At 43.4% G+C, this 27,010-nt stretch overlaps 1 protein-coding gene across 1 annotated transcript in view; it reads right to left on the minus strand.

The window, feature by feature from the left end:
• Window positions 1-14,897: 14,897 nt before the first annotated feature.
• The window catches only part of AASDH (aminoadipate-semialdehyde dehydrogenase), a 36,909-nt gene continuing 24,796 nt past the window's right edge, over window positions 14,898-27,010 (minus strand). Inside the window, 7 exon segments of the mRNA XM_044299465.1 lie at window positions 14,898-15,648; window positions 16,744-16,875; window positions 19,620-19,745; window positions 20,177-20,340; window positions 22,397-23,138; window positions 23,226-23,341; window positions 25,439-25,634. Coding sequence (XP_044155400.1) covers window positions 15,262-15,648; window positions 16,744-16,875; window positions 19,620-19,745; window positions 20,177-20,340; window positions 22,397-23,138; window positions 23,226-23,341; window positions 25,439-25,634 — 1,863 coding nt within the window. The 3' untranslated portion in view covers window positions 14,898-15,261.

Genomic DNA, 27,010 nt, shown 5'->3' on the forward strand with positions numbered 1-27,010 from the left:
GGTTCAGATTGATTTACTAGTACTAGAAATTGTGTTTAATGCATTATTAATTCTCTCTTTGGGTTTCAAATCTAGGATGAAAAAAAAAAGTCATTACATTCACTATGTAACAAAATTGTGGCACATCTTATATCACACCCACTTTCCGCTACACCCTGCATGGCAAAAAATAAATAAAAAATTTGCAGAAACGTTAGATGTGCCAAAACACGACTCTTTTTAGACACATTTTTGGTACAAACACATAAATCCGGACCACTGATTGTGTCAGGATCGTGCAGAAAATACCGCAGACTGTCACAGTGTAGGCAACTATATGTCAAGTTTACTTTTAGTATGTGTTCCTTTAAAGGCCTTGTCTGAGATGAGAACAAAATGGTCTTCTGTCTTTCCAGAAAGAGCACCTCTCTCGTCCATAGGTTACATCTATTACTTCAGCTCAGCCACAGACACAAAGGAAAAGTGGAATTGTTTCTGGAAAATTAAAAAGCCAACTTTTTTTTTTCTGATCTCTGCTAATCCCCTTAAAGTGCCATGGTTTAGTTATAAAAATATAGGTCATCCATAACTTTCTACTTTCTTTGCCATCCCCATGTCGGAAAAGATCACTCCCTACACTGTATTCTGTTCAAAGTCTAAGCACATGGGAGAAGGGGTTAGGTAGCATGCTCGAGTCATTTTAGTGAAGAATCTATGACACCTTGACGAGGTTACACCTCTATAGCAAACTACAGTACTTACCTGTACCCTGCTGCAAGAGGGTAGAGCTCAGGAACATGGCGAGTTAGCAATGCACATAATATATTCTACAGTCACACTTCTAATGATAGTTTTTCATTTATAAATATTTAACACACATCTAGAGTGTATTGATTTTGTACGTTAATAAGATGAACTAGTAATTCAGAAAAAATAATCAAATGTTGACATCCTTGAAAACTATTCATATTACATGTAGAGACGAGCTGGGGTTGTTTTTACTTTTTGATCTTCAGACATTTATACAGTGGATATGAAAAGTCAACACACCCCTGTTAAAATGTCAGGTTTCTGTGATGTAAAAAAAACAAGACAAAGATAAATTATTATGAACTTTTTTCCACCTTTAATGTGACCTATAAACTGTACAACTCAAGTAGAGGGAAGAAAAAAATATAAAAATAAAATATTATAGTTGCATACCCTTAAACTAATACTTTGTTGAAGCACCTTTTGATTTTATTACAGCGCTCAGTCTTTTTGGGTATGAGTCTATCAGCATGGCACATTTTGACTTCGGCAAGGATTTGCCCACTCTTCTTTGCAAAAACACTCCAAATCTGTCAGATTGCGAGGGCACCTCCTGGGCACAGCCCTCTTCAGATCACCCCACAGATTTTCAATCGGATTCAGGTCTGGGCTGTGGCTGGGCCATTCCAAAACTTTAATCTTCTTCTGGTGATGCCATTCCTTTGTTGATTTGGATGTATGCTTTGGGTCGTTGTCATGCTGAAAGATGAAGTTCCTCTTCATGTTCAGCTTTCTAGCAGAAGCCTGAAGGTTTAGTGCCAATATTAACTGGTATTTGGAACTGTTCATAATTCCCTCTAGCTTAACTAAGGCCCTAGTTCCAGCTGAAGAAAAACAGTCCCTTGGCATGATGCTGCCACCACCATGCTTCACTGTGGGTATTGTGTTCTTTTGGTGATGTGCAGTGTTGTTTTGGTGCCAAACATATCTTTTGGAATTATGGCCAAAAAGTTCAACCTTGGTTTCATCAGACCATAACACCTTTTCCCACATGCTTTTGGGAGACTTCAGATGTGTTTTTGCAAAATGTAGCCTGGCTTGGATGTTTTTCTTCATAAGAAAAGGCTTTCGTCTTGCCACTCTACCCCATAGCCCAGACATATGAAGAATACAGGAGATTGTTGTCACATGTACCACGCAGCCAGTACTTGCCAGATATTCCTGCAGCTCCTTTAATGTTGCTTTAGGCCTCTTGGTAGCCTCCCAGACCAGTTTTCTTCTAGTCTTTTCATCAATTTTGGAGGGACGTCCAGTTCTTGGTAATGTCACTGTTGTGACATATTTTCTTCACTTGATGATGACTGTCTTCACTGTGTTCCATAGTATATCTAATGGCTTGGAAATTCTTTTGTACCCTTCTCCTGACTGATACCTTTTAACAATGAGATCCCTCTGATGCGTTGGAAGCTCTCTGTGGACCATGGCTTTTGCTGTGGGATGCGACTAAGAAAATTTCCGGAAAGACCAACTAGAGCGGTTGAACTTTATTTGGGGTTAATCAGAGGCACTTTAAATGATGGCAGGTGTATGCTGACTCCTATTTAACAGGATTTTGAATGTGATTGCTTAATTCTGAACACAGCTACATCCCCAGTTATAAGAGGGTGTGCACATTATTTATTTTATTTTTCTTCCCTCTATCTAAAAGATTTCAGTTTGTTTTTTAATTGAGTGGTACAGTTTATAGGTCACATTAAAGGTGAAAAAAGTTCTGAAATTATTTATCTTTGGCTCCACTTATTTTTATTTCTTTTTTATTTTTAGCACAGAAACCTGACATTTTAACAGGGGTGTGTAGACTTTTTATATCCACTGTATATGTGCCTGTCCTGACCAACAGTCTATATCGCACCACAGGTAAATGTCATACAGAAATGTAATGCTGTATAGTGTCTTCTATAAACCTATCAAAAGCTTTTACAGACAAACTAATAGCCCAAACAAAATAAGGCAACAAATATTTATTAAGGATATAGTCAAACAAATAAAAGGTGAAAGAAATGAAAAAATGAGTGGGAAAAGGGGACAAGATGTAAGAATCCCACTGAACCCCTGCAGAATGGAGGCCACAAAGGTATACAGACAGCCACTATGGGTATATATTGTGAATAGAATCAGGCCACCAAGGGCCCCTAACCCCTCAAAATAAATAGCCCGGTTGTAGAAAAACTACAAATATCATAGCACACTGAGCACAAGGGAAATGTAAACCCCAAAGACATTAGCTAATAATGCTGCAAGGTTACACTTGCAAGACCAGTAACAATATCAGCTAAATACTTGCATAACATGGTAAAATACACCTTAATCAGTTACTGGCACTAATATAAATAAGGCTACTTTCACATTAGCGTTTTTTGGGGATCCGTCATGGATCTGCAAAAACGCTTCTGTTACAATAATACAACCGCACGCATCCGTCATGAACGGATCCAGTTGTATTATGTCTTCTATAGCCATGACTGATCCATCTTGAACACCACTGAAAGTCAATGGGGGACAGGTCCGTTTTCTATTGTGTCAGAGAAAACTGATCCGTCCCCATTGACTTACATTGTGTGTCAGGACAGATCCATCTTGCTCCGCACCACATCGCGGACAGAAAAACGCTGCTTGCAGCGTTGTTCTGTCCGCGATGGGGACGCAACAAAACGGAATGGAATTCATTTTGGTGCATTCCGTTTCGTTCAGTTTTGTCCCCATTGACAACGAATGGGGACAAAACTGAAGCATTTCCTTCGCTATTGAGATCCTATAACGGATCTCAATACAGGAAAACTAAAACGCTAGTGTGAAAGTAGCTTAAGCAGTAACTCTGCATCACAAAGTGGACAATTGTCCATATTTATGGGGTGAGTCGGGAAAGATAGCTGTTGGTCAACAGCTATTGAAGTTGCATGGGCAACTTGAGACTATTGATAATTATAGGGGTATTCCAGTTGAGACAAGTTATCCCCTATCTACAAGATAGAAGAAACTATGTCGGTGGAGGTCCACCACCGATCACCAGGATGGAGGCCCCATACCCCTAAAATCAGAGGGGTAGGTCGAGGATGCGCACTGCCACTCAATTCTTCTCTATAGGAGTTCGGGAAATAGGCAAGAGCTGTACTCCGCTGTCTCTGAAAATGCCAGAGTCGAACAGAGTGGCAGCACGCATGTTCCTGTGGACAGGGGATAAGTTGTCACAGGACTCCCACCGACCTGATATTGACCTATCATAAGGATAGGCCCTCGATATCAAACTCCTGGAACGCCACTTCAAGCATGACACGTCTCAGTAAACAGGTTCCATTAAATCTCATACACTGAATGCTTAAGATGCTCCCTAGCTTTCATGATCCTAAACTATAGATATTTTCTTTATATAAGACCTAAAACAATTGAAGAATGAGCATATTCTAAATAATGAGAATGATAGTCATGTTGCATATTACCGTATACTCAATCCTGATAGAGGTTTTTATTTTTACTCACCTGAGATCTATTTGGCATGAGCTCCGTTCAATGCCAGTATAAAATGCTGAAGTTGTATTACTACCGGATTGTAATGAGGCATCTCATGCCCGTGCACAGTACCATTAGATGTCCTTGCCTCTGTGTGTTCAATGTTCAACTACACTTACAGAAGGGATGTCAAACTCGTGACCCTCCAGCTGTTGCAAAACTACAATTCCCAGCATGTCCGCATAGCCGGAGGGCCACGAGTTTGACATCCCAGACTTACAGCAATAATACAGCTAAGGCTACTTTCACACTAGCGTTCGGCTGTCCGCTTGTGAGCTCCGTTTGAAGGGGCTCACAAGCGGACCCGAACGCTTTCGTCCAGCCCTAATGCATTCTGAGTGGACGCGGATCCGCTCAGAAGGCATCAGTCTGGCGGCGTTCAGCCTCTGCTCCGCTCAGCAGGCGGACACCTGAACGCTGCTTGCAGCGTTCGGGTGTCCGCCTGGCCGTGCGGAGGCGTGCGGATCCGTCCAGACTTACAATGTAAGTCAATGGGGACGGATCCGTTTGAAGATGACACAATATGGCTCAATCTTCAAACGGATCCGTCCACCATTGACTTTCAATGTAAAAGTCTGGACGGATCAGTCTGAAGATAATTTCACACAGACATTTTTTGACAATATAATGCAGACGGATCCGCTCTGAACGGAGCCACCGTCTGCATTATATGAGCGGATCCGTTCAGAACGGATCCGCTCTGAACGCTAGTGTGAAAGTAGCCTTAGAGTGAACACCACATGTCCAGATTGTTGGTTTCTATCATAACCCTGTGGTCACACCGATGTAAAAAAAGAAACTGCTAGGTTTGCATGTAGCATTTTTTGTTATATAAAAAAGAAATAAACACACGCATCCAGGGAAGTGATGGATATCCTCTATCTCTATTCATTGTAATGCCATGGGCTTCTATGACCAGTGTTGAAGAAAGGCAGGGACACAACAAAGTCACCTCAACACGGTTTATTGCTTGTTCCAGCCAACTTACAGTTCAGTACAGCCAGGTCAGGTAATCAGTCCATAACATCCAAAATAAATAATGCAGGCTCGGGTCTCCTTTAGATCCGTACACAGGCCCGTGTTGCTCTACACGTGCCTTGCCCTTAGTGATCTGTAGCCTCTCACTCATACAGACACACCCTGCATCGTGCTGCTGACTTTTAAACACAAAACCTGTACAAAAGCCACGTACAAAACCTGGAGTGAACCGTGGGGAGTAAGCACCCACCCGACTCTTTGCTCACTCCCAGTAAAAGCCTGGCCCGGATTAGCTGAAACCAGCTATGCTAGTTAACAAGAGCGTCCACTATCTATTCTAGTGGACGCACAAGCTAACGGCTTTTACTCCACCAAGGCCGGGTACCTTGGTGGCACGTCTCAGGTGAACCACAGCAAACCTCAATATGCATCTCCTTAATAGGTTTCCTGCACCATTTTCAGAGATACATACCGTCCTTTATATTTGAGGCCTGTCGCTGCCTCACATCATGTACAACGAGGACAACCCCTTTATATAAGTGGCAATTACTGCATCAGAAAATCACGCCAACACACAGTAAAAACACATTTGGTTTTTACAATGCAGTTTCATGTTTCAAAGCTCTTCATGTACAGCGATTTCTTCAGCTTTTATAGAAGTAGAGTCTAAAAATGACAGTATGACTTGCATGGTAGCAAAAACTGGGACTGGTATATTCAGATAGGACACTCTGTGGTAAAGTAGAACACACAACTGCATGAAAAACATTATTATTCTTAATATACACTAAATTAGGCACTTATAAAAATTATAATAAAGGTATAACTTGGACAGAGTATATACTAACTTGAAGCCTTCTGTCTATTAGGCACCAGATCAATTAGGCAATAACAAAGAAAACCAGGTCTGGCAATGAAAGTGTATAAGTCACAACAGGAATCTTATGCTACTTTACATATAATATGGCCATGTAGAATTTAAATATAAGGCTTTTTGTAACTTTTGTTTTAAAGCAGTTTTCCATAAACAACACTGAATCTGAGTTCCCTGTGTCAATGGATCAGTGGTACACATGCATGACCATTGCTCCATTCACTTCTATGGTACTGACTAGTGTTGATCGAGCACCAAAGTGCTTGGCTGCTCTGGCCGAACACATCGGGGTTCTCTCATTGACATCCATTATACTCGGCTGCTCGTTAGAGCACCCGAGCATAATGGAAGTCAATGAGAGAACCCGAGCATTAAACCAGGCACCCCCTGCTCTGAAGAGGAGAGGGTGCCTGGTTCATAGGAAAAAGGTCAGAAATTGATGGAAACACCACCTAAATGGTTCGGGAACAACATGGGGAGGATGTCTGGATGCATCTTGGACTCCCAGGTCGCTGCTGGGAACAATGTTGTCTAAGTAGTACGCCACTTTTACAGACTGACTATAATACGCACCAAACCGAAGATAAAATCGATTTTAGAGGAAAAATTGTTAGGAAACATTATTTCCTGTATACTTACTTGTATATAAAGTGCAAGTGCTGCCAAGAATTACAAGGAAGAGGCAGTCTGATACAACCTGTATATCACATAAAGGAGGGCCTCATTCACATTGTGGTACAATTGTTCAGGTAGTGGGACTCCTACACACATCAAGCCTATGCACCAAGTGAAAGGTCTGCCAAAAATTACATGGAACCAGCACTCCAATACACCCTTGGTTACACATAAAGGAGGGCATCATACACACCCTTCAAAAATTATGATTGATGGCCTGCTGGTGACCCTCAAAAACATTTGGAGCAAGGGCCTGCTGATCTGACCATCTAAAACATTATGGGCAAGGGCCTGCTGCCGCTTTGGTGACTCAAGATAACCTGGGGCCGATCGCACGTTCCTGTGACGGCGACGATCCATTCGGATGTCTGCCCTATCAACTTTCGATGTTATTTTCAGCCCAAACCATGTAGACCATGGGCAACGGGGGAATCATGGTTTAATTCCGGGGAGGGAGCCTGAGAAACTGCTACCACATCCAAGCAAGGCAGCATGCGCGCAGATTACCTATTAGGTATAATTAGGTGAGGGCCTGCAGGTGAGCTGACCTTGTAAAAGATTGTAGATGCGGGCCTGCAGGTGAGCTGATCCTGTAAAAGATTTTAGCTGAGGGCCTGCTGGGGAGCTGACCATGTAAAACATTATGTGCGAAGGGCATATAGCGAGGGCATTATATGCGACGAATAAGCATGTGTTGATATGATGTAAGAGCAGATAGACGATGAGAAAAGGAAGATTCAACCATATACCCTTGTTTGTGGTGGAAGTGGTGCATGGGAATGCAGTGTATTCAGTACATTATAAACAACACATTTAAAGTGCCTTTATGTTCATCAGCTTTCCTCTGGTGGAGTCGAGAAGTCATGGTCAATCCAGACATTGTTCATTTTTATGATCAACCTGTCAGCATTTTCAGTTGACAGGCAGATACACTTATCTGTTATAATGCCACCAGCAGTACTAAATATACGCTCAGGCCAGCACCTCCAAAACGTAGAGCGCCAGTTCGTGCCACGTGTTCAGCTTGGACACCCAGTAGTTGTAAGGCACTGAGGGATCATTGAGGACGCTGATACAGTCTGCTATGTACTCCTTCACCATCTTTCAAAATGTTTCCCTCCTTGTGACACTAGGCTGCACATCAGGGTGAGGGTGCTGGCAGGGTGTCATGAAACTGTCCCAGGCTTTAGAGAGTGTTGCCTGTCTCTGTTGAAACTGCTGTGTTCCCCTGGTCTCACCTGCTCGGTTGGCCAAGGAACAACGGACTCTGCCACCAGAGTTGTCAGATGCAAATTTTTCAAAGAATGATTTTCTGGTATTGCACCGTTTTGCTTGTCCTCTCCACCAGAGGAATGAGAGATGAGAAGTTCTCTTTGTAGCAGGGGTCGAGAAGGGTGAACAACCAGTAATCCATGTTGTCTAAAATGCGTATAACGCGCGGGTCGTGGGAAAGGCAGCCTAACATGAAGTCAGCCATGTGTGCCAGAGTACCAACAGGCAAGACTTTGTTGTTGTCATTAGGAGGATCACTCTCAATCTCCTCATCCTCTTCTGCCCACCCACACTGAACAGATGGAATTAAACTTCCATGGGTACTACCCACTGTATCGGAGGCAACCGTCTCCTGCTCCTCCTCTTCATCGTCCAATTCGCGCTGAGAAGAGGAACTGAGGGTGGTCTGGCTAACATCCTGTGTAATGTCTTCCCCCATTTCCACCTCTTCCACATGCAAAGCATCGTCCTTAATTGAGAGCAGCGAGCGTTTGAGTAGACACAGAAGTGGGATGGTTACGCTAATAGCGTTATCGCGGTTCACCATCTGTGTTGATTCCTCAAAGTTTCTTAAAACCTCACAGAGGTCAGACATCCCTGCCCACTCTTTGCTTGTGAATAGTGGAAGCTGACTAGAAAGGCGACGACCATGTTGCAGCTGGTATTCCACTACTGCCCTCAGCTGCTTACAAAGCTTGGCCAACATGTGAAATGTGGAGTTCCAGCGCGTGCTCACGTCGCACAACAGCCGGTGAGCTGGCAATTTCAAGCACTGCTGCAGCGCTGACAGACCAGCTGAAGCTGTCGATGACTTGCGGAAATGTGCACACACGCGGCGCATCTTCACCAGTAGATCAGGCAAATTGGGGTAGGTTTTGAGAAACCACTGAACCACTAAGTAGAAGACGTGGGCTAGGCATGGGATATGTCTGAGCTTGCCGAGCTCCAAAGCCGCCACCAAGTTACGGCCATTATCAGACACAATCATGCCTGGTTGTAGGTTGAGTGGCGAGAGCCATAGCTCAGTCTGGTCTCTTATCCCCTGCCACAGCTCTGCGGCGGTGTGCTGTTTGTCCTCTAAGCATATTAGCTTCAGCGCGGCCTGTTGCCCCTTCCCCACTGCAGTGCTACACTGCTTCCAGCTACCGACTGATGACTGACTGGTGCTGCACGTGGATAATTCAGAGGTGGAAGTGGAGGAGGAGGGGGAGAAGTGGGGGTTGGAGCCACTAACGTAGGTGGTGGCAGAAACCCTGATGGAATTAGGGCCCGCAATCCTTGGCGTCGGTAGCACCTGTGCCATCCCAGGGTACGACGGACTCCCAGCCTCCACAATATTCACCCAGTGTGCCGTCAGGGAAATGTAACATCCGTGGCCGAATGTACTTGTCCATGTGTCCGTGGGTATGTGGACCTGCGTTGGTCAGAGCATGTGTGATGTTACGGGACAGGTTGGTGTAAGGTGGGCACGACACACCTTGAAAAATGGTGGCAGCTAGGGACTGCGTAACACGGGACAGCCGCTGACATCAGGCTGCGGAAGGCCTCAGTGTCCACAAGCCTAAATGGGCAACATTTCCAGGGCCAGTAATTTGGAAAGCTGCGCATTTAGTGCTATGGCCTGTGGGTGGGTGGCTGGGTATTTTCGTTTGTGTTCAAAGGCCTGGGGTAAGGACATTTGGACGCTGTGCTAGGACACGGAAGTGGATGTGGTCGCTGATGGTGCTTACGAAGGTCCAGGTGCAGGGCGCGTCCGGGCCTGCGCCTTTGACAGGGGATTAGCCAGCACGTAACATAGAGGAAGAGGAGGCAGTAGTGTGACCTGCAGACACAGATTGTGGACCCAGGCGTTCGTCCCACTTATTACGGTGCTTGGATGCCTTGTGGTATGCTGGTGGTGGTGAGGTTGCTAGTGTTCACGCTCTGGGTCATTTTTGTATGGCACAGGTTGCAAACTACTATTCTTTTGTCATCCGCACTTTCCTCAAAAAAGCGCCATACTGTGGAACATCTACCCTTTGGCAAGGGAGATTTCCGCAAGGGGGTGCTCTGTGGAACAGTTGTGGGCCTGTTAGGTCTGGCCCGCCTTCTCCCTTTTGGCACCCCACTGCCTCTTCCAGCCTGTTGCGGTGCTGCAGATCCCTCCCCCTCTGCACTGCTGTCCTCGCTCAGCTTTCCACCTTCCCAGGTTGGGTCAGTGACCTCATCGTCCACCGCCTCCTCTTTCACTTCCTCGCTCTGATCATCCTCCTGATTTGTTGACCTAACCACAACCTCAGTGATTGACAACTGTGTCTCATCCTCTTCATCAACTTCTTGAGACAGTAATTGCGGTTGACTCATTGGCAACTGTGTCTCATCATCATCCACCTCATTAAACACTAATTGCCGTTCCCCACCATCATGTTCTTGTGACTGTGGATGCTCAAGAGGTTGGGAATCAGGGAACAAGATCTCATATCCCTCTTCAAGCGTGCTTGGCGAGAGGGCCAAATCAAGTAATAGCGATGAAAAGAGTTCCTCGGAATATCCGAGTGTGGGATCTCTTGTTTGGCCAGACTGTACATGGTGGGAGGAAGGAGGATCAGGGTGAGGATTGTGTTGACCAGACTCCTGGCTACTGAGACTGGACTTAGTGGAAGACAGGGTGGTGCCTAACTGACTGGAAGCATTATCTGTTGCAATCCAACCGACCACCTGCTCGCACTGGGCTGACTTCGCGAGCATTGTCCTGCGCCGCCCTGCAAACTGAGACATGAAGCTAGGTATCATGGATGATTGTTTTTCTTGTGCTCTGTCAGCAGGCACAGTTTCTCTGCGCGCACTATCAGCATCTCAGCCACTTTCCCGTCCCTTACTGCTCGCCTTCTTCATTTTAAATGTGATATATGTTTGAAAGTATGTCACACGTACAGTAGCGTAGGATTTAGAAGTGTATGCGCAAAAAAATTTACAAAAGATATTTGTGATGAGGAAACAGGACAGGTACCACAGGTAATGTCACTGTTCGCAGTGTCTACGGAAAAAGTACACTGGATGTCACTTATATTTTAGGGATGCGCACACTTTAAACAGGAGATGTGGCACAAATAATTTAACTGTCCACAGAGGCCTATTACACGGTATTTAGCGCAGGATGTGCTAAATATATATATTGCTGCTGTCACACACGATAGTCCTTAAAAGGACTTTTGGGTCTCTGAAAAGTTTTTTGTATAAAAATCTTCCTATTACACTCCCTACACTGTCTGTCCCTTCCTATGCACAGCTCTCCCTAACACTGAGCAATTTACCGGAGATTGCGCTACAAACATATATTGCTTCTGTCACACACAATAGTCCTTACAAGGACTTTTGGGTCTCTGAAACATTTTTGTACAAAAAAATATTCAATTACACTCCCTACACTCTCTGTCCCTTCTTATGCTCAGTTCTCCCTGACTACGAATGAGCCGAACATGAGTCATCTGGTATTATATAGCACCCGATGACGCGTTCCGGCCAGCCAATGACTGTAATGCCAGTAGCAAACATGGCTACTGGCATTACAGCGAGGGCAGTACTTACCTACATATTTATTGGCTGTGTAGCAGCCAAGAAACATGCTGGGAGGAGACTCGAGCATGGCGCTTGAACACATGCGGTATTCTGCCGAGTACCGCCATGTGCCGAGCATAGAGATGCTCGAGCCAAGCGTGTTCGGCCGAGCATGCTCGATCAATACTAGTACTGACATATGGCCAAGAACCTTACCCGTCAAGTCCCATAGAAGTGAATGGAGCAGTGGTCGCACATGTGTACTACCGCTCCATTCACACAGGGGACTCTGGGACCCTGCTCTCCTGATCAGTGGGGGTCCCAGCTGTTGGACACCAAGTGATGATCCATTTATCTCCTATCCTGTGGGGGTAAAATCCTTTTAAAGGATAACTGTCATATTTTCATCAAAAAATCAATTTTAGCATATGTTACTGCTGCAGCAGCATTATGCATAAAGCAATCTTTAGTTTCTTCACTTACCACTGTATTCCTTGAGTTTTTCCCTTAGTTACGGCTGTTTTGGATCCTACATTATGAGGATCTTCTCAAGATGGCTCCTCTGCCAGCTCTCTGAGGCCAAAACTGCATTCCCTTAGGTCACATACAAACTTGCTGTAGCCAACAGCTTCCTGCCAGCCTATCAGATTGGATTACCGAGAGACACGCCTCCTCACTCTGAAGCCTAATGCAGGCATGCAGTGTGAAGGACCGCCCCTTTGTCTTCCTAGCCAGAGACAGATGAGCCATAGCAACAGTCTTTTAAGGGAGCAGTGGAAAGGGACAGAGGACAATAATGAAAGCTGTTATTATAAGGTAATTACAGATCTTTTGGCAAATCATTGACAGACTAACTCAGGTATACATGCCTAGCTCTCATAAACTAGCAAGGAAAAAATATATATGACAGTTATCCTTTAAGTCTTATGATTTTCAATTCAGTGGTGTCCTGTTGCTTCTCTCTGGTCAACCAGCTTTCCTGTAATGGCAAATCTTCCTACATGGACAGTGCTGTCACTCACATACTTACTGTATTTAATGGCATTTTTTATTTTATTTTAGAGGGAAATGTTTTGTAACATCTCTGCATAATGGAAGCAGACTTTCTAAGAGCTGCAGTAATAGTTATTATGACCAGATTTCTACTATACTCAAATCTCCTCTGTAAATATGCAGAAAGTACTTGCAAATGACATCTATAGTCTGTAAATTACCATCAAGATAGCATACAGATAGCACACGCAGTAAAAAAACATGAAACAATAGTGATCACAGACTTCTCATGTAAGATACAGTTCAGCAGATAACACTGCTCTCATTTGCTCTGGACAATACCAGTCGTGTGGGACATACAGTTATCTTTTCAGTTTAATAATACCGTTGTGTATAAAGCTATTAACATGTAATGTTGTGCAGTTTATGTTGTTATTGTATTTTTTTTATTTTTCAATTACAATGGTTTCTTATAAAATATCAGTTTGGACTAAATTATTAGCAAGCAAACATTAAAAAGTACATAGTCACTGTCATCTCCATATAAAATACGTTGACATTCAGGATTACGTTTAGCTGAACTTTGTGCAAAAAGGTGTTTTGGTAAAAAAAAAAGTGCAAGCAAAAGATATAACAAAATTCTTATATGTGTAATTTCTATTTCAGTTTTGTCTGACTGTTATAAAGAGGTCCATAAAAAAAACACAAAAACTTCAATAAAAAGTATGAACTTTTTGAATGGATGTCTCCTTGTATCTTTTAATACAGTAATACAAATTAACAGTTGTAATACTGTAGTGCCCTGCTAGGGGCTATGCAGTAAAAACTGACCTTACACTGGACATGAAAGTGAACAATGTCTTAGGGTACTTTCACACTTGCGTTGTTTGATTCCGGCAGGCAGTTCCGTTGCCTGAACTGACTGCCTGATCAGGCAAACTGTATGCAAACGGATGTCATTTTTTCTGACTGATCAGGCATTTTTCAGACTGATCAGGATCCTGATCAGTCAGAGAAATGCCTGATCAGTCAGAAAGATGCATTGCAATACCGGATCCATTTTTCTGGTGTCATCAGGCAAAACGGATCCGTTTTTTTTTTCATTTTTAAAGGTCTGCGCATGCGCAGACCGGAAGGACGGATCCGGCATTCCAGTATTATGAATGCCGGATCCGGCACTAATACATTCCTATGGAAAAAAATGCCGGATCCGGCATTCAGGCAAGTCTTCAGTTTTTTTTTGCCAGAGATAAAACCGTAGCATGCTACGGTTTTCTCTTTTGCCTGATCAGTCAAAACGACTGAACTGAAGACATCCTGATGCATCCTGAACAGATTCCTCTCCATTCAGAATGCATGGGGATATGCCTGATCAGTTATTTTCCGGTATAGAGCCCCTGTGACGGAACTCTATGCCGGAAAAGAAAAACGCAAGTGTGAAAGTACCCTTATGTGGGTTCTTCACCAACAAGGATAAGGTGAGTGAATTGACTTTCAATTGCACAATCCAATTCTATACTGCTGCATACAAAAATACTGCACCTTGATCTGTCAATAACTATACCCATTTAATAGACTAAAATTAGGATTACGTTGTAATGTTTGACATTTAAAATTGCATAAAATATTAAAGGGGTTGTCTCACTTCAGCAAATTCCATTTATCATGTAGAGAAAGTTAATACAAGGCTCTTACTAATGTATTGTGATTCTCCATATTGCCTCCTTTACTGGCTGGATTCATTTTTCCATTATTTTATACACTGCTCATAACCAGGGGTTACGACCACCCTGCAACGGTGGCCGTGCTTGCACACTTTCGGCCAAGTTCACATCAGCATTCAGCCTTTCCATTCTCTTGCTTCGTTACAGGAGCAGAAGAACGGAAAGGATGGATTTGGCACATAACTGAGCTGAACAGAGCCTATGGACCCCATTATAGTCTATGGGGTCCGTTCAGCTCAGTTATGTGCCAAATCCATCCTTTCCGTTCTTCTGCTACTATAACGAAGCAGGAGAACGGAAAGGCTGAACGTTGATGTGAACTCAGACATAGAAAAAGGTGCCGGCCTCTCTAGTTGCCGGTACCATGGGTGTGCGCATGGGCCTGCGCTTTTTCCTATAGTGTGCAAGCCCGATAACCGCAACTGAATTGTAGGGTGGTCGTAACCATGGAAACGAGCAGTGTATAATGTGCTAAAAAAAAAATATTAAGCAAGTCAGCAAAGGAGGCAATATGAACAATCACAATACATTAGTAAGTGCCTTGTATTCACTTTCTCTACATGATAAATACCATTTGCTGAAGTGACAACCCTTTTGACTAGTGTTGGTGGGAAAAATAAGTACAGAACACAGACGACCTAAGGACAGACAGACCTCTCGCTGACCGCTTCCCACACATTTGCTACCAGTCACCGTTGCCCTGTTTAAGACTAGGGTTCTACTTTCACATTTGATTGCAAGTTAGTTGCAGTAAAATTGCCACATTTGCACGGGGTACGTTCCTTATATAAAAAATTCTGTAGAATGGAATCTTAGGGCCTTCGTGACAAATCCGGTCATGTCTTGCAACTTTCTTTCACATAAGGAATATTATAGCGATTCACTTGTCCACATGAAATCCAGATTTTCTAATTACTTGACATTCCCGATCAAGTCAAAACAGTAAACTAAATTGTTCCTGCAGCCAACCACCAGTCGGCTGCCATACACAACGGGGGAAGAAAATATCTCTCCGTCCAGTGCATGCTGCAGGATCAGAAGTCCTGAGTGAGCATCCAGTATCCACAACTTTCCATCTGTAGAAGGGACAGCCAGCAGCTCCGTGTTCCCAGTGTGGGGGTTGGGAAATGTCAATGGAGTTGCATACACTGGTGAGCTGGTCCTGTATCTCCACAATAATTCACCCTCAGCACTACAGCAGTAGATGAAGCCATCGTGTGAGCCGAATGTGACGTGCCTGGCGAGAGTGGAGATACAGGGGGAGGAGAATATCGGCCCATCTGTAGTCAACTGCCACAGCTGAACAAAGGAAGAACATTTGATGAAAAGGAGTATTTGGTAACAATTAACTTATGTATGAACCGGTCACTATTTCCTCCTCTATGGAACAGAGTATACAGGGCATCTGGACAAGGCTAGTCATTTGTACACAATGCTTCATCATCACAACTCATGGAGAAGACCTATATCTACATTCTCAGGTTTCTAGTGGTGGTTTGCTTGCCATGTGATTAGACACTCGGCATGTCTGGCAGGAATCACAGGTCTAATTTGTATAGCAGTAAACGTCCATGTCTCATGGACAAGGGGAACGGTGCTTCCTTTGGAGAGGTGCTCCCATATTCATTGTTGTTCATGGGAAATTCAAGTGCTTAGTAGTAAAATAAAGACAGGTCATGAGAGATGACCGCTTATTTTAACCATGGGGAGTTGGACATCTAAAAATGCTGCTCACTTTTATCTAAAATATTTCATGTTGCGTTTCTACATTAGAAACGGCAATAGAAGGGAAATTACTGGGGCTGTCTCATGAAGACAACCTCAAATGCCCTATTAGGGGATATGGTTGTCAAAGAGACTCCCCCGCTCTGGTGGACTCAAACCATCCGGATAGGACTTTCAAGGCTATCTATCAACAGATCTGACTGGACTGCTGCATCTTCCCTTAGAAAAATCAGCTATTTGTTGGGGGTGTCCAAAGCCAGATACATGCTTCCTATCAAAAAGGGGTTTATCCATAGTAAGGCAAACCCTTCAAATATCCTGCAGTGCGTGGACATTGTTTCTTAGGAAAATGCTAGCAAAGGACTGTCTGGCAAGTGGTTTTAACATCTTTCACTTAATGATATTATATCTTCCACACAGTAACATGTGGAAGCACATGGAAGGGCTTCTGTGTGGCCGCTTCTCAAAAGATGGGACATGTCCTATACTTTGCCACAACACGCGAACCACGGACCCAGTGACGCGGCGTGCACATGGTTGGCATCCGTGTTTTGCAGATCTTTGGAGCGCAAACCACTTATGGTCATAATATTTGACATGTTCATTGCGTCCTTACTAATGTTTTCATTTGTAAACTTGGTTATCCATACGGATTCCCACATTACTCACCTTTTCACCCATATGGCTGAAGCAGTAGAAATTTGCATCAACACAGCCAACAAAAACGTGATTCTGGTTACAGGATGGTGAAGAGAAGATGGGCTTGCCTAGCTCAATCTTCCATATTGTTTTTCCTGTGACCTATAAAAATAGATGCTCAGATAACTTACGTCACCAATAAATACTAGTAATGTCAGTTACAATTAGTCTAGATCAGGCATCCTCAAACTGCGGCCCTCCAGCTGTTACAAAACTACAACTCCCAGCATGCCCGAACAGCCTACAGGTATCTGCCAACAGCAGGGCATTGTGGGAGTTGTAGTTTTACAACAGCTGGAGGGCCGGAGTTTGAGGATGCCTGCTCTAGATGATTCCTAAAGGGGTTGCATCAGTTCAGCAAATTGCATTTATCATGTAGACAAAGTGAGAACAAGTAACTCAGGGTACTTTCACACTTGCGTTGTTTGATACAGGGCCTGAACTTGCCTGATCAAACTGAAAAAAGCATTTTTTCCGGTGTCATCAGGCAAAACGGATCCAGTATTTTTTTTTCTTCACATTTTTAAAAGGTCTGTGCATGCGCAGACCGGAATACCGGATCCACCAATGCAGCAATTTGAATGCCGGATCCGGGACTAATACATTCCTATGGAAAAAAAAATGCCAGATCAGGCAAGTGTTCAGTTTTTTTTGGCCGGAGATAAAACCGTAGCATGCTGCGGTATTACCTTCGTCCTGAAAAGTAAAAAAGACTGAACTGAAGACATCCTGAACCGATTACTCTCCATTCAGAATGCATTAGGATAAAACTGATCAGTTATTTTCCGGTATAGAGCCCCTGTGACGGAACTCTATGCCGGAAAAGAAAACCGCAAGTGTGAAAGTACCCGTAGTAATGTATTGGGATTCCATAACCCCTGGATACAAGCAGTGTATAATGTGATGGAAAAATGAATCCAGACAGCAAAGGATGCAATATGGACAATCACAATACATTAGTAAGTGCCTTGTATTAACTTTCTCTACATGATAAATGCCATTCACTGAAGCGATGTATGGTCTCACATTGCAATGTGGAACAATTTCAAGTAAAACACGCAGCACTTAACCCCTGCCTTCCAGTCGTAACATCTCCTCCCCACGTGAGGTGTTGAAACCATGAAAATATGTTTTCTTCTATGTGTCTAATGGCTTACACTTATAACTGCCCCATTTGATAACAGTTCCATTATGGGTTAACTACAGTGAAAACCTGATAATTAATAAAATTTGGCTCTGATGTTTGCTAAGTGTCAGTTATGCCGCAGCAATATTGGTGCATCCATGTATAAGCTTGTCGGCATGCATCATTTACATTCAACACGTACCAGTCGTCTGAGTTCTTAACGTAGATCAAAAATTTTGCAGCATCTCTAGAACCAGTTTAAATGGTAGCGGTCACATTGAACATGTCCTATCGGTAGGCAGCAGGTTATAGAGCAAGAGGAGCTGAGCTCGGACAGAAGGAGTCATTTCTTAGGGTCTATTCACACGTCCGCAAAATGGGTCTGCATCCGTTCCACATCCGCGGATCCGCACTTTCGTTCCGCCCAAAAAATAGAACATGTCCTATTCTTGTCCGCAATTGCCGAAAAGAAAAGGCATTTTATATGAGAGTGCTGGCGATGTGCGGTCCGCAAAATACGGAACGCACATTGCCGGTGTCCGTGTTTTGCGGATCCGCAAAACACATACGGACGTGTGAATGGACCCTTACTCTAATACGATGCAAGAATAACAAGTGTTTTATATACTCGATGAATGAGAAGTAACTGTGACACACCATGTAGCCGTTAGAGCCAGATTATACACAGGTTTTGGCTGCGGTTTATAACCAAGGAGCGACTCTTAAATCTCGCAGGTCTGTGTAAGAGCTTTACACACCAAACAGCAAGACAGACTATTTAAAAAGTTGATTTTCAAAGTAAAATAAAAAGGTGCACATAGTCTTTAGTAATGTGGCAGTAGTGTCTGATACATCCCCTGACAGATCCCACTGGCACCTCCTAGGGATCCCAATGACTCAGAAGAACAGCACTGTACGCTGAGCTCTTTTTTTCTGGTAAATTTGACAGAATCGGTGACAGATGCACAATTAGGGCTTGTTCACACAGCACTTTTTTCATGTGGATTTCAATATATATTTTGGGGCAAAATCCATGTGAAAACCGCAGCACATCCACATATTATTGTTTCTAAGGGGAATCCACATTGCGGTTCATACGGCTGTTTTCTTTCTGGTGCAAAGTACAAATCCACGGGAACCGGCCATGTCCACATGCAGATTAGCCCCATTGAATGAGGCTAAATCCGTGGGCAGATGCACGCCATGCAAAATCACAGCAGAAACGTGTGGTGGATTCAGCCGCAGAAAGAGACGCTGTGTCAGCAGGCCCTAAGGAACGAAGATGTCAACAGAGCCTAACCAATAAACTGGTGGATGTCCTCTCCTATCCCTTGGTTGAACTCGATGGACGTATGTCATTTTTAAACCATATTAACTATGTCCATATCTGTCCTCTCTCATACTCTAGTACGTCAGTAATGTGTCTCTCTCTATAAGAGTGTTTGAAGAAAACTGGGCAGTATGGTAGCTCAGGGGTCAGCACTGGTGCCTTACAGCGAGGGGATCCTAGGTTACAATGGGACCAAGGACATCTGCATGGAGTTTGTATGTTCTCTTCGTGTTTGTAGAAAATTTAGATTTAGAGCCCCATTGGGGACAGCATTAATCTAATATCTGTAAAAGCGCTGTGGAATAGGTCAGCGCTATATACCGTAAGTGAGCAAAATAAATAAAAACTGTAAAAAATATTCCAGGTCCGGCAACTTGAACATTGACTTACTGGGTTAAATGCCAGGACTCGTCCTCCAAGTGTAGCTACATATAAATGATGTGGTTCTGGACTAATACAAGGAGAAGAAAACACTGCTCCCCCGTCACAATGAGCTTTCCAGACACACTGCTTTACCTGAAACAAGACACAGTCATAGTCACAACCCATCAATGCACTGGTCCTATTTCAGTTCAAGCCTCCCCTGTGCTCCTTTTTGAGCTGCTCTCCACGTATGCTCTTCTACTTGGGTCAATCACAGAGCCTCATACATTAATCATACTTTAATCAGTTATTCCTCACCTGTACAATTATTAAAAAGATGATTAGGGAAGGGGAATTATGTATAGGGTCTGTATTTCAGTGTCCTACGCATAGCCAGGATAAAAAAAAAAAAAAAAAAAAAAAAAAAAAAAAATGGCTTAAAAGGAGGGGGTGGAAAAAAACAAAAAATTTTCCTTAAAAAAATAAAACAAAACTAATTTTGGGATGAGGACACTGGAACACAACTGGTTAGAACAATGACTGATCCATTTAACAAGTTAGATGAGATATCCATCAATTCATACCTCAACATCCAAAGCGTAAAAGTACTGATCATGTGACCCAACAAACGCCAGCCCCGACACGGGATCTATGACAGGAGAGCTCTTCACGGCATTGTCAGTGGTGAAGATCCAGTGGTTTTCCCCGCTGGTCCTCCTCATTATATAGATACCGCCATCGTAGCAGCCTGCAGACAAACCATAACGACTGGCTAGTAACCACCATCACATCCCTTTCCTAAAATGTCCATTATACCTAGAGTAAAGACTATTAGCAAGAACTAGAGAGCTATGGATTCTTGTCTCATATACTTCTCATTATATAACAGAACATTAATGAGGTGCAACTGGAGAAGCTCTTTCCAGCTAAAGTAAAAAGGATTGCCTGTAATTATAGCTCCAGGCCCTCTACTGACTAAATGATAAAAATCTTCATCAGCCATTAGTTCACATTAGCGTCATAGTTTTCCCATTCATAATGGAGCCATGACCGCTCTACTAGATCCATGTACACATGGCTCCCGACAAATGTTAATGAACCTTGTTAACTTATAACGGGGTCCATTAGGAGTTATGCGGATTGTACTATTGTTTCCATCCACCAGAACCTTCATTTCCCTCATTCCTGGGAAGGCTGGTAGACAATGTGGATTCCACTAAATGCCACACCAACTTTCCAATAATCTCAAATCACATGGATGATGAGGAAACATAGGTGCAGGAAGGATTATTGCATAACTGAACACATATGCATTTGGATAACCCTTATACCACCCCTTTTGGCTGACACCCAACTTCTCTAGAAACAGATGTAACTAAAGGGACTTTCTCATGCAGTCAACTTCTTTCTATATGTCTTATTAGGGCATATTGATGTTATGGAGGTGGGTCATCCAATCAGGAACCCCCTCTATGAGCTAGGCGAGCCAATTGTTCACCATGTAATGCCGTTCCCCTGCAGATGGTTTCAGCTTTAAAGGGGTTTTCTGTGAATTCTTCTGTTGTTGGTTAAGCCCTATAGTGTGTATAAACTTATAAAAGAGTCATACTTACCTGCTGTCCTCTGCTCCAGTCCTGTACCCTGGCTCGCCTTCAATCATCTTCTGGTGCCCTGGCTTGTTTACTTCTACCCAGGGCACAGGCATGGTCATGTCAGCGTTTGCAGCGAATGACTGACTTGAGCGGTGATGTACCCCAAGTGACACACCCTGCTGGGACACATTTGCTTGGGGACACATCATCACTGAACCCAGACGTTGCATGCAGCAGCGCACTTGACTATGTTTGTACCCTGTTTGGAAGTAAACGAACCAGGAGACTGGAAGATAGCTGAATGGAAGCCAGGGTGCACGACTAAGGCACCAGGGACTAGGTGAGTAAGACCCTTTGATTAGGTCATACATGCTACAGGGCATAATTAAGAACAGAAGAGGTCCTGGAAAACCTCTTTAAAGGGAACCTGTCACCAGGATATTTTGCATAGATCTGGGGACATGGGCTGCTAGATGGCCGCTAGCACATCTGCAATACCCAGTCTCCATAACTCTCTGTGCTTTTATTGTGCTAAAAAAAACGTTTTGATCGATATGCAAATGAACCTGATATGTGTCCTGTATCCGGAGAGGAGTCCAGCGGAAAGGAGCCCAGCACCGCCCCGCGTCCTCCGAATCTCCTCCTAGCTGGCTGATGTCACAGAGCTGGAGCGCCGAAATCTCGCGATGCGCGAGCTAGCGCATGCGCAGTGTCGGCATCATGTTCATTCCCTGTGCTGGCATCAGCACAGGGAACAAACTACGCATGCGCTAGCTCGCGCATTGCAAGATTTCGGCGCCCCAGCTCTGTGACGTCAGCCAGCAAGGAGGAGATTCAGATGACGCGGGGCGGTGCTGGGCTCCTTTTCGCTTGACTCATCTCCGGATACAGGACACATATCAGGTTAATTTGCATATCGATCAAAACGGTTTTTTAGCACAATAAAAGCACAGAGAGCTATGGGGACTGGGTATTGCAGATGTGCTAGTGGCCATCTAGCAGCCCATGTCCCCAGCTCTATGCAAAAAATCCTGGTGACAGGTTCCCTTTAAGGAACTGGGATCAGCTGTAATCAGCCGATCACTGCTGTAGTTTCAAACTGAAAGAGTATGTATGATTTAATAAATTACATTACTGCTATTCTGTTTACCATTTAGAAGATAGCCTGCACATATGGTATAATCGCAATGACAAGGTTCCTCTCATTCTTACCTACGAGGATGAAATTTCCACATTTAGACACTGCAGCAGAAGATTCAACACGATCTCCCAGGATTCTCTCCCACACAACTACCCCTGTGTCCAGGTCAAGGGCTTGCACTCTATGTGAATGAGATCCAATGTATACAGTCCTTGTGGAGTCTTTATTTGTTGATATAACAAGGAGAGGTGAAGCATCTACACATTTATCTGTGTCTGATGCCCATCTTTCTTGTAGAGTAATTTCCAACTCAGAAGATGCAGTTGGCTTTGTCCGCTTAGCTCCTGAATTACTGAATTCTGAAAACCATACTAGATCTGGACTTATCCCATGTGCTACTTCACACTGCCGGACAACTTGTTCAGAACACACATTCATGAACAGTCTGTTGCCTCGGCTCAAAGATACAAAGGATGTAGAATCCATTTGCAACCTCTGAGCTTCAGCTTTCCTTTTAGTCGGGTAGTCCTCCCTCCTAACATCTACACTGGAATTACCATGGTTTTCTGTGGCATTTACATTGGTGTGGTTCTGTAATTTCTCCATGACTGGATAAGTATGTTTAAGGATAAGTCTGTGAACATCCAGGAGAGTATCACTAAGGATGGCTTCTAAAAGTCCTGGGACAGATCTACCAACGAAAGCCTCCACTTCTTCATGGAACCGGATCGCCTTTAAAGAGTCACCACCACTGAGCAAGAATACAGAATCTTCAGAAATGTCAGAACATCCTTCAGGAAGTCCCAGCGCAGACTAAACAGGAAAGGAGTGAGAATATTTACTGCAGAACTCTGATAAACTAGAGGAAGCCATCCGGATACAAAAAAATACAAGCCAAACCTTCCATAGATCCTGCAAGCCATGCCACAAGTCATCTACGTGTGGCAACTGTGAGTCCATCTTTTGCCGTAAGTGGTCAGCATAAACTAGCTTTAATCTAGAAAGGTCTATTTTACCTTGATAGACAAAAGAAAAAAAATTAATGTGCCTTATTTTACATAGAAATACGATTCAATCACAAAACACTTCATGAAATAAAATAAAAATTATCCAGCACCCATTATCAGTGTGAAAAAAGAAATGCCCCAGTTATCTGGTATACAAAACCCATTTCCAACTACCCTTAGGACATTCAGGTGAGAGCCTCATCTATTCACTGGAGGACTCTGCTTTACATGAACAGCCAAGTGATTTCAACAGGCACCTTGTTATGTACATCTTAGGGAACAATTTTTTTTTTTTATTAGTGCATTATACTCATTAAGAGCTAAAAATATTTTTTTCAATTGGTCTTTATTACAAATATGAGTCCTTTTCTCTGTACAGAACTGAGATGCTCTAATAGCAGGATCTGAATTTTCTCTCTGCTCCATCAGGCAGGGAGCTGACAGGCTCCTTATCTAAGTTCTCTGACCTTATAAACACTCATCAAAGCTCAATTCTTATCTTATTGTTTACATAAGATACTTACATAAAGGTTTATGACCTCTTAGTAAATTAGAGATAAGGATTATTAGCAGACCGAAACAAAGTGAAAGTAGGATGCACACAGCTAGAAAAACAGTTAAGCCTTTGTGACAGAACAGCTCAATATTTTTAATCAAGTCCAACTGAAAAAAAAAATTTTTTAGCCCCAAATGAGTAAAATGCAATAAAAAAAAAAAAAATTGTCTTCAAAGTGCCATATCCGTTAAATCCTCACATTTACGGAGGGGGGAACTAAACGCCTATGTGGCGACCTCCTTAGCTTTTCAGCTGTCAATTCCAAGGATCTTCCTTTGCCATCAAGATGGCCGCTCTGCTTCTCAGATTACCTGATGCACACTGTAAATTTCATACTCCAAAACACTATGTGCTGCCCTCAGATTGACCAGCACTCTCATCCAAGAGCAGGGCTGGAAAAGCAGGAATTGTCTTGGACTAACAATGCAGTGTGCATCAGATAGCCCGAGAAGCAGATCGGCCATCTTGAAAGACAGAAGAAGAGCCCAAGAATAGGTGGATCTGTAGCTGAAAATCTGTGTTCTATTTGTTACCAGGTAAATATGATTTTTTTTTCTTAAAACAGTCACTTTAAAAAGGACCTTTTACCAGGATACATGTATTAAAATAGTTATATTACCTTACAGTGCGGCCCCCCGTGATGTCTTTCCGCTTTTTGGGCATTCCTGTGTTGTTTACAGAAGGACTTTTTTGGTCTGCTTTGGCACGTGTGGTGTTATTGTGTACCACCATATTTAATATGTATTACAAATAAATGTTAAGTTGTACAGGATTGAGATTTACAGTGATGAATAATACCTAATTTAGTGCAAACCACCCTTCTCTCTCTTTTTCAGGGATTTGCTCCACCGGAACGCTTGGGAACATCTACTGCTCATATGCCAATAGGGTAATCTGCCTGGCAGGAGCAAGCTTACAGGGCCAGAGGAGATGCCTGGCCCTGTCAATCAAGGAGGTTGTGGGGCATAGCCATAAGTGCCGAATGGAGGAGCGCTGGTGTGCCGAGGGGGAAAGTGCCCATCTCTCAGTGCACCAAAGACCTTATTTACAGAGCAACAGATCTGAATAAGCAAGGCATTGGTTTACTCGGCAGGCTCAACCCCCCATAGATTATGTCTGTTTAATAGGGTTGATGCTGATGAGAGATGTTCTTTAAGATACTCCATGGATTTGGAACAAATTTTTGACGCAAAGTAAGCAACCAATAGGTTGAGTAAACCTAGAAAAAATATCTAACAATGAACCAAGTTTATAATTCTTGAAGTTGCATTCTGAAAAATGTCTTTGTTTCTTGCAGCACCAAATTAATACTACATAAATCTATCTACTGTATCTATCTATCTTAACTATCGTATCTATCCATCTCTACATGCACACATGTAATTGCTATGCACTTTCCTGCACACAATATTTCATGACCAAACAAATCACGTATGGGGGCCATAGATCCCACAAAAATTACTGGGATCAGCAAACAAGTATCCAATGTCTCTGCACATTTATATCCCACTGCATACAGTAGGGTAAGGTAAGTAATGAGGAGCACTTACCATGCTTTGTGTGTGGCAAGGAGTCCACCAGAACCAAATCGTCAGGCAATGCATAACTCAGAAGATCACTCTGCATAAGTCTCCATAAGGACTTTATTTCTAAGGGTCTCTTCGGCACAATGAATATGACTAATAATTGTTTGGCCTTAAACCACATCACTGCGCATGATTCCACAGGTTCAAGCCTTTCTACCACCTGAATCATGAGGGAAAGAAAAGTCACTTCTACATTTCCACATGGTGCTGCCGAATGGCTTTCTATATTGACGCAGCCCTTTCATACAGAGCAGACTGACCACACTGTGACTAGAGCCTCCTCTTCCACCACTGACCCAAGAACACCATTTTGTACCAATGTTTAACAGAAATACTTTTTGAAGTTGTAGTGAGGGAATGACATGTGTAGTCACTAATCATTAAACACCAAGGCTTTATGAGTGTTTCTGTTCCCTGGTCACACATGGAAAAGCCAACTGATGTGTTAGGACCAAACACACTCCTAAAACTAAAAGGTAACCAAAACTTCCAATGTCAGCAGTGCCAGCTAAACATCTAATGAGCAAGGCCATCTTTATGACAGGTTTCCAGAAGGATCAAGATTTTAACATGCCCGATCTTTTTGTTCTCAAGTAAATATTCCCTTCTCCCTATTAAAAACATATGGACTCTTGGGAAACCCAAGTGTGCATGTGAATGGGGGGCTCAGGAGGAATAGCTGTTGGCCAACAGCCATCTAATGTATGTGGCCATCCTAAGAGTTCATTTGTAGCTTGATTCAGTAAAAGTGGAGGACAATTGTGACTTTTACCATTACAAGGTGTCATTAAAGGGGTTCTCTGGGATGTTCATACTGATGGCCTATCCTCAGGATAGCTCATCAATAGGAGATCAGTGGGGGTCTGACTCCCAGCACCCCTGACAAGCAGCAGATTATAAGAAAGCCATGGCACTCACTGAAGCTCAGCGCCGTGGTCTCCTCACAGCTTACCAAGCATTGGGGCGTCCATTGGACAAAGGCTTTCCATGGTATCACAGCTGAGCCCCATTCACGTGAATGGGACTGAGGTGCACATAAGCCGTGTGACCGATGATAGTGAGTGCCATGGCCTCTGCCAATCTGATCGGTTGGGGGTGCCGAGGGTCGGACCTCTGCCAATCTGATACTGATGGCCAATCTTCAGGACATCAATATCAGAATCCCAGAGAACACCTTTAAACAGGACCGGGTAACTCTAGAAATGGATAGCAGTAGAGAGCAACCATGTGGGATTTTGTTTTTATTGTACAAATTTGTATATTTATTTCCTTTTAAAGTGCCTCTGTCTGCACGATCAACCCTAATAAACCAGCCTGATAAGGTTGCTCATGCTGATAAAAACAATCCCCTTATCTGTAGCTCTGTCCCTAAGAAAAATGCTTTTTTTTTCATAGCAAATTACCTATATGGAGCACTGGATATCTCGTCTAGCCCTGTCTTCTTGTGCCTGCTCCTCTTCAATCACGGGACCAGCAATCTGGTGCCTGCGCTGTATCTTCCAGTCTCCAAGCAGCACAGATTCCAAATGAGCAAGC

The sequence above is a fragment of the Bufo gargarizans genome, chromosome 1, assembly GCF_014858855.1.
Source record: "Bufo gargarizans isolate SCDJY-AF-19 chromosome 1, ASM1485885v1, whole genome shotgun sequence".
In the NCBI taxonomy this organism is placed as follows: domain Eukaryota; kingdom Metazoa; phylum Chordata; class Amphibia; order Anura; family Bufonidae; genus Bufo; species Bufo gargarizans.